The following is an 8,655-nucleotide window of genomic DNA, read 5'->3' on the forward strand; positions in this document are numbered from 1 at the left end:
GCCTGCCTCTAGTTAAAGGATAACCGGTAAACTAACTGGTTATCACTGCACTTCCTGGTTAAACAAGTAATCATTTAACCTTTCACATCCCTAAACAGAACAGAAATTTGGCACACAAAACTGGTCTATATCTGTAGCAGAACTGAAGTTTGGCACATGTAGACTGGTTTAAAAATGGTGGAACTTAGTCTAAGATTGTTTGCTACTGATCTAAACTACGGCACTTACAGAAAACCTGATAACTACTCCGTCTCAGGATTTTTTAATGTCTCTACCTAGCCTAAGTACCAGGGACTTAATATAGACAATGACTTCATGGTCCATTATAATCTATCTGATACTAGTTAACCTCTGCACTTCAGGTGATAACAGGTCTCCTGAATAATCTTTTATGCAACCTTTTGCTTTATCTGCTGCTTAGCTATGCTGTGTCTGCTTTTCTTCCAAGGGCCTGAGGATGGGTATTGTCACATCTGAAAGCTTGCCTGTGTCTATCCCAACCTTGCATTTGGTTCAATAAAAGATATCACTCGCAAGAATTCTTGCCTTTTGCTAGATATCTCAGGGTGATTTGAGGGTGGTCAGGGACAGTCCTTAAATTGACCAGGTCTATCTCTTCCAGGTGACTGCTGCTGCAGTGCGGAGGTTGTCAAAGAGCTTTTAAGACACAGTGTGCTATCTTACCTTGTGTATTTTCTGTAGCGTTTGGTAGCCCTGGGCCTTCAAACATCCTAGGATTACAAGGTACCGAAGGCAGCAAAGGCTTTCCCTGTGTTCTAGGCCGCCCTAGGATAATGGGTCAAAAGGACAGCCAGCTTCTCTAGGCATACCAGACATTTCTGGGACTTGAGGAAATCAGGAGCCTATGGTTCTTACAGGACCTGATGGTAGTAGATAATCTACTTAGAAAGGCTGGAGCTCTGCATTTAGCAGGTGCAAAAGGAGCCCCTGGGGGCGGGGGGGGGAGAGGTTGTCCTGGAGGGTACCGATACTACACTGCTGAAATGGAGCCTGGCCTGACAAAATTACAACATGCAAATAATTCACGTTAAGAGCAATAAAAATGTAAATGCCACTGCTTTGAAAGGGGTGGCTAGAACTTCCCTAGATCACTGGTGACAGTGATCCAGCTCAGTTCATTTTTCAAAGCAGGAAGAGATGCAACTAAAACAGCTGATTAGGTTAAGTTCTAGTCTGGAGTTCTTGTAGAGGGCTCAGTGTGAGCATACTTTGCTGTAGATGATTTCACAAGTGGAACATCTAGAGGTCCTTTTTACACCAAGGGAAGATAAATTTGGGTCTTATTGGCTCCAGAGATTGTTCTCCGATTGGTTCTCAGTAACATAGTTTCATTTTATTGGGCAACTGTTAGTCTCCTGTAGTTTTATAACCATTTTATTGCTAATGTGGCTTATGTGTGCCCGAGGAGAAGGAGAGGCTCTGAAGGATCTAGGAAGTGAGTAAGCAGGAGTCTGAGGCAATTGCAGTGGAAAAATAAAAACTCTTGATTTTAAGTGGGGCTGTTTTCTGCACTGTTTGGGATGTTGGTACTCTGATCCCGGTCTCCCCTCGCCCCCATCTTGTAGGGGCCGCCCCCTTTCCCAGGTGCTGAGCAAACAACGAGGACCTCCTTGAGGTGGGGGTGCTACAGGTAGCCAAGGGAGCAAGGGACAAAAAAGAGGCAAGGTCTCAAAGTCAGAAGCTTGGAAAGCCAGGCGTGGTTTCAATGGGTCCTTCAAGAGGAAGACTGGACAAGGCTTCTTGGGGAATCCCAAGGCAGAGCTTCTCCTGAAAAGTGCTGATCCATGACCCACTGTCATGCCAATTCTCTCAAATTCTTCTGAACAGGCCTTTATTTTGAATTGACCTGAGACTAACAGTAGATATTTGGATTGTTACCACTATTGTAAGATGTTAGGCGAGATCCTTGTGAAAGGTATGGGAAAGAGCTTGTGTGCAGAACTGGCCTTCTAAACACATTCTAATTTCCTTTGTGATCTCTTGCATACATACTTGTGATGTTTCATATTTCTCTTGTTTTCATAATAACAAACATTGCCTTAAAGTTAAAAAGGCACTGGACCAGGAGGAGCTCTTTATTTTTAAATAACCATCTTGTGCTGTCTTGATTTAATAGTAAAGATCCCTTAGTTGTAAACCTTGCTTACTAACTAAAGGGGTGGTTTTATGTCTCTTCTATACAATTGCTTAACCTGCTCACCTTGTTAAGTCATTCACACCTCAAAATCCTCCAAGTCAAGTCATAGATGGGGAAGTGGAAATTACATGTGTGTGGAGGCTTGTAGCTTCCGTAGGGAATGTCCTTGCGTAGAATCCATTTGAATGTACATTTGGAAGTTGCAGCCCCAACTAAATGATTAAGTGGTAGGATATCTGTACAATCACCTGCTGATTTCTTGAACTGGGATTAATATCTTTAACCAGAAAATTAGAACTTTTAACTGGAAACATTATGGTCACGTTTGTTCGTTTTTTTTTCTTTTTTTTTTTAAACTATTTTAATATTTTCTAGGACAAAACCAGAGCAGAAGTTCCCCCAGGAGCACCACAGGAGAGAGCTGCAGTTATTGTTGAACTAGACAATGCGGAATTAATTGAACTCAGGACAAGGTCAGGGTTGATTATGTATATTAACATTGTTGTTTTCTTGTGTGCCATTTTATCAGTAGAGCAGAAGTAATTCACTTGTCTCTTTGGAAGGCAGTTTTTGCTGTTTAAGAACAGGGAAATTTTATAGTCAGTTGGGTGGATCTGAAAACATTGCTGAATTAACTGTCTCATTTATGAAGAAGCTTTGAATGTATATCGGTTGATAATGTTATTTTAAAGCTAGATGTATAATTTTCAAGTTATGAGTAACTTGTTTTTAGTACATGATTCAGAGCATATCAGCTTGCCTAAGACTATAACAAATAGAAGTGAATTCCTTAACAAGATGTTCTGTATTTAAATAATTGATTTGGTGTTTGCTTTTGTCAATAGGCTTGCAGAGACTGAACAGCAGTATGATTCAGTACAGCAGACCCTGTCTCAGCTAACAGAAACACTGTCAGAAGAAAGGAGGATGAGAGAAGCTGCAGAGGAGGCCTTAGGACAAAGTAAAAGGTGGAGATACTTGCTTGAAAAGGAAACATTTTCTACTGAAGTTGAATTCATATAGCAAACCCTTATACTCAGGGAGTCCCTGTGAAATCACTGGAGCTACACATGGGCATGGAGGTGCAATTGCATCATTCTGGTGACAGCATCGTTTCCCCCTAAAAAATATCTTAGGATTTGCCTGATGAATTATTGTGACTTATGGTAAAATCAAGTGTCATATCCTGTTCCAGCTAGTAAGCAGCAAGGGGCGTTTAAGATGTCATAAATGCAATATGAGGAAACTTTCTGAACTGCCCGTAATATTCTAATATAATAAAAGCCTTAGTTTGTCTGTCTGTAATGCTCCGGACCAACTGCGTTTGTGCCTTTGAGAAGGTGCGCGCCACCTGGCTGCAAGGGCCCGGAGCGTTACTGACAGAGGGAGTGAGGGAGATGCTGTGCCACTCTTCCCTCCCACAAAAACAGCTGGCAGGGAGGGGGAGGCAGTGGGGAATAGGGGAGGGAGGGAGGGAGGGGAAGGGGAGGTTTCCAGTGGCAGTGCCCCCCCTGCTACCACTGCTGCCCAGCCCTGACATAGGGATGGAGGGGGAGGGGGGGAGGCACACAGGGCTGGATGCAAGGTGGGGGGCACATGAGAGTGAAGGCAGCGTGGTGGCACCTCAGGGTGCTGGGTGGCAGTGGCCCATCCCTGCCTGCCCTCCCCATCCCCGTCATTCAGGACAGGCAATTTGCTAGTACAGTCATAATGGGTTTCATGCCTGCCTCTGAAAATCCAATACTGTGCAGCACTTGTAACCCCAATAGATGTAGTAAAAGGTGAGAGAATTAAAACTCAAATTGATATGTACGTGGGGCCTTCTAAGACCAGTCCTGTTCCACTTAATCCGTGCCTAAGTGGCATTTACTCGTCCAGGTGTAATTCTGTTCCATCCTGTTCAGTTCCCCTAAAAGCCCAAAATGCAAAATTTAGGTAAATCCTCTTCTTCATTGATTTTTAGTTGTAAAGCTAAAATGAAGGCTCATTACAAAAATAGATGCATTAACAATTTTTTCAGGGGTGTGAAGTTTTTTCAGGGACAGTCTACAGTATAAGGAGTTTTGAAAGCTTCCCTGTACCTAGCCAGTGTGTTTCATTGCTGAATTGCTGAGTCTAGATATGAGGGTGAAAGACGTTTGGTCGTGGTTCTGAGATAAATTAAGAAATACCTACCAGTCTCTTAACTGGACTCACTGGTCAATTTTTTCCCTCCACAAGTTACCAGAGAATAATATGTACAAAAGTCTGTTATATGTATGTTTGGAGTGATGCATAATTATGTTAAATAAATTGAAATAAGTAAAATCTCTCTACCAATTCAAGAATTGCTGCATACTCACAAATAGCGACCAAACCTAACCTGATAATAACAGAGGTAATTGCACATTCATCCTTCTTCCTCTCCACAGCAGTGAGCTGTACAAAAGCTGTTCCTGTAGGTAGGTGATGATGGTCCATCCAAAAGTATATAATTCAGTATTGTTTCCCCTTCTCCTTTTTCTTTTTTTTTAGTGTTGAAATGAGTAGTTACAGATCTGTTCCTAGAGATTACCCTATCCAAATAGAGTCTGATGAGGAAAGAGAGGCTTTGATCATTGATCCTGACAAACAAGTTGTACGTAAGGTAAGTAAATTTATAACTTTAAATAAAGGTTTGAGTGACACATTACCTTAAACTGGTTGTGCATATTGTACATTACCATCAGCAAACAGCTCATAGCTCAAAAGATGGCACAGTTCTTTGTCATTGGGGGGGAGGGGGTTGCCCCATAAGTGCTCATCATTTGAATAGCTCATTTTTGTAAAGAACCCCAAAAGAACTGAATGATATGTTATTATGGCATTTACTAAACTGAACAACAGCAACAATATGAATAAGCTGTGTACAACATGTAGGGCTAGATCTACAGCTGGTATAAATCACCATTTTTCCTTTTGCTTCATTATATTGGTGGAAGCTTTTGTCTGTTCTATATGTAAATACTGCCAGTTGCAAGTTTCCTGTTTGCATGTGTGTATGGGGAGAGACTTTAAGGGGGGAAGCTATCATAAGGATTAAATATTTACAAAAGCAAAATATTTACAAATATGTTGGAGTATCCTAGTACCTTTATTGTTTTTGTTTCTTTTGTTTTTAAGAATCAAACACACAAATTAGCTTTATCTTTTCCTTGTACTAAAAACCAGAAAAAGGGAATATTTTTACTACCTAATGTGCTAGTGATGGATACAACACAGAACAGTTGTATGTAAATAATAAAAATAAATCTCTATATTTCATTTAACCTTTTATATACTCTATAATCATAATAATCTACACTAAATGCAAACAGTAGATATATGTGGCTTTTTTGTGCGTATTATTTTAATTATATGTATGCTTAAGCATTCATTACTTATGACCCAGTTGCAGGCATTACAATACTTCAGAAAATTAGATTACTTTGAAAGCTACTAATACATCTTTTTTGATATGTACTTATTTGATATTGTTTCTTTCTTAACTAGATAAAAGGAAGAGCCCTTTCTTTCAGAAGATGGCTTCGAAGACGCAGCCTTTACTGTTCCAAGTTGCTGACATCCCGAGCAAAATCCCGATATTTTTTCCTCACGTACTTTGTGACACTACACCTCGTTGTTTTTCTGTGTCTCACTGGCGTTCTATAAATGCATTGTATTTGCTGGGTAAATTATTTCCTTTTAGATAATGGTGTGCCAATAAGGTAATGGACTCTTCACATGCTGCTGTTAAGCTATGCACTGGACACAATTGAATATATCTTTGTTACACTACTTGGGTGTTAAGCTTCTTGAAAGAAGTTTCTGTATATCACGGTTGCTCCAAAGGTGACTTGAAATGCTGTTTAACACTGGAATATTATATTTGCTAAAGAGAAAATAAATACCCCCTCACTCTGCCCTATAAAGAATCTGCTGCACTAGGGATATTTAATATTGTTTGGGAGTGTATAATGATTCAGTACTACTGAAATGGGCTGTAAATGGTATCTTTTCTATATAAATGTTATTTTAAGAGAGTTAAACTATACGTTTTAAAGGAATATGCAACTACTTCTGTTTATTGGCTTCTTGATTATAGCAAGAAGTTTTATAAGAGTGCAATAAAGGAAAAAAGAGCCGGATCCACTCTTGATCATCTTGACTGGAAATAAAGTTTTAAAATCTGAACACAGTTGCATGAGTGTATGAAATGTAAATACTTATGATTGCGTGTTGACCAGCAGGATACACTGCTGTTACCTTTAATGAAAAAGCTGATACAGAATCAACAGTTAAGAAATTACTTTTTACCAGAACTTGGGTCATTTAGTCTTGGACCACATCATTGCACACAACTTTTACCATAGCTGTCTCAATTAAATTAATTCCTGATTGTTGTTATTATTTGCTTTAGTAGCTTCTTATAGCCCCGTTGTAGTCCCAGTGTTTTTGGTTCTGTATGTATAGGAGCCACAGTTTTCTTCTGTTCCCTGAAACTTTTGGCTAAATAGGTTGGGTATGCATGCTCCTGTTTCATATTATTGACTTATATGCCAGTAAAATGAGCACCACACAATATATTTCCAAGTGAGCGGTTGTAGGAGGCATTCAGCTGTTTTCTGTAGAACCGTGATGCACTATTGTATGTGGTATATGAAAATGTTTTCTTACAACGTTCTCTGAAGCTGCGAGACTTTCTCTGATTTCAGAGCTGAGTTCTTTGTGATGAGACTGCTCCTACTGAAAACTGAAATGCTCTTTTTATGTTCTATAGTAACTGTCTTATTGGGAATTATGCAGCATTATTTTATTAGTGCATTATTAACAGTAAAGTTAATTACTCTACGATTGTAATTTTCAACCTATAGATAAGAGGCTATTAACAGTTGAGGATATTTTCAGCTGAAGATTTAGCTGGGATTGCATTTCACCTTGTGTGTGAATTTTTGAAGTATATTTTTCTAAAGGACTGTTCCCATCATTGTCAGGAAATGTTTGCATGCTTATATCCAGGCTAAATACAAACAGGCAGTGTAGATTAAGGTTTCATTGAACACCTGCAGATTAATGACCTGAAATCCGCTTTCTGTCATACATATAAAACTAATTACATGAATACAGAAAAAGTTAGGGAAAACGCAGTGAAACCTTGTTAAAGATCCATTATCCATATAAAGAGCCATATTAGAAAAGGGGCTAATATTTCCAATTCTTTTGTTTGTGAAGGTGTAAATAATGGTCATTTGGACTGTCCTTCTAAGAAGCAAATGTGCCCTCAAACTTGAGGGCAGGGAAAGTAAGCCCTCATAAGATGTTACTTAAGGCAGCTTACAGATGTGGAAAAAAAACTTAGCACTTCACTTTCAGCTTGGTGCACCCCCATGCTGAGTGCAGTGCATGCCCAGAAAAGGCATCACATTAGTTTGACCTGGCTCACCCAATATCTGATCATGTGCTTCAGTGGGGCTTTTTGTTTCTTTTATCTAATAGCTGATTGAATCAGTTTGACCTGGCTTGCTCAACAGCTGTATAGAGCAGGGATGGGCAATTATTTTGGGTGGAGGGCCACTTACCCTATTTTGGCAAGTGGTCGAGGGCTGCATGGGCAGCCCTACCCCCTGGTCACCATCTTGGAACCAGTGTTTCAGGGCCAGCACCGGTGGGGCCCAGAGGTAGGGCGCAGGTTGGCAGGGGTCTGTGGAGCCGGGTTGGGCTACACCAGCAGAGTGCGGAGCTGGCCCGGTTCCATAGAGCCCCTGCAGGCCGGGACCTTGTACTCCTGGTGCCCAGTGCTGGCCCTGGGACACCTGTGTGGGCCCCATGCACCTGCTCACTCCCAGTGCCCCCCCAGCCCTGCAGTACAGGCAGGGGGTAGCATGCAGCCCCGACACCCTGCTCACAGGGAACGAGCTGGTGTGGAGCGCAGGGAAATGTGGCCCCTCCCCTGCCCCCTGCCGGCACTCCCTGCTGCAGCTGTTTGCAGCCCATGCAGGGCTCCCCTGAGCAGGCATAGGTGGGGGCCAGGGCGGAGAGGCAGCAGATGTTTGTAGCTGGCCCAGGTTCTGGGTAGCTGCTGACAGCTACAGAGCCCAGGCTGGGGGGCCAGGGGCTTTGGGTGGGAGGCACGGGGCAGCAGGGCTGGGGGGCAAGGGGCATAAGCAGGACATCCTGCCATGTACCCCCTACCTTCATTTTGTTTTGAGCAGGCACAGGCAGCCCCATGTTGGCTGTGAGCGGCTGCAGTATGGGACAGGCGAGGCGCTGCTTTTCCCGTGCTCAGCACCAGCTTGTAACCTTCCCCCACTGCCAGCCTGGGCCCCGCACCAGTTCTGGGCTCACCCGTAGGGGCTGCGCCGTGGCGGGAGCAGTTGCAGCTCCCCTGCTTGACATGCCAGGCAGTGTTTGCCAGTGCCGACCCTGTGCTGCCCAGTGCGTGAGCTCCAGGCCCTGCCATCACTGCTGGGGTTAGTCTTCGGATAGGGGCTGCTGGGAGA

At 42.4% G+C, this 8,655-nt stretch overlaps 1 protein-coding gene across 8 annotated transcripts in view; it reads left to right on the plus strand.

Moving 5' to 3' along the window:
* Positions 1–6,349, plus strand: part of LOC102374600 (golgin subfamily B member 1-like) — a 59,420-nt gene extending 53,071 nt beyond the window's left edge. For all 8 annotated transcript variants that reach the window (XM_025196510.1, XM_025196556.1, XM_025196591.1 and 5 more), the window contains 4 exons: positions 2,534–2,631; positions 3,004–3,126; positions 4,673–4,784; positions 5,669–6,349. In XM_025196510.1, coding sequence (XP_025052295.1) covers positions 2,534–2,631; positions 3,004–3,126; positions 4,673–4,784; positions 5,669–5,827 — 492 coding nt within the window. In that variant the 3' untranslated portion in view covers positions 5,828–6,349. The remainder of the gene's footprint in view (positions 1–2,533; positions 2,632–3,003; positions 3,127–4,672; positions 4,785–5,668) is intronic.
* The last annotated feature ends 2,306 nt before the right edge of the window (positions 6,350–8,655 follow it).

The sequence above is a fragment of the Alligator sinensis genome, unplaced genomic scaffold (assembly GCF_000455745.1).
Source record: "Alligator sinensis unplaced genomic scaffold, ASM45574v1 scaffold442_1, whole genome shotgun sequence".
Lineage (NCBI taxonomy): Eukaryota > Metazoa > Chordata > Crocodylia > Alligatoridae > Alligator > Alligator sinensis.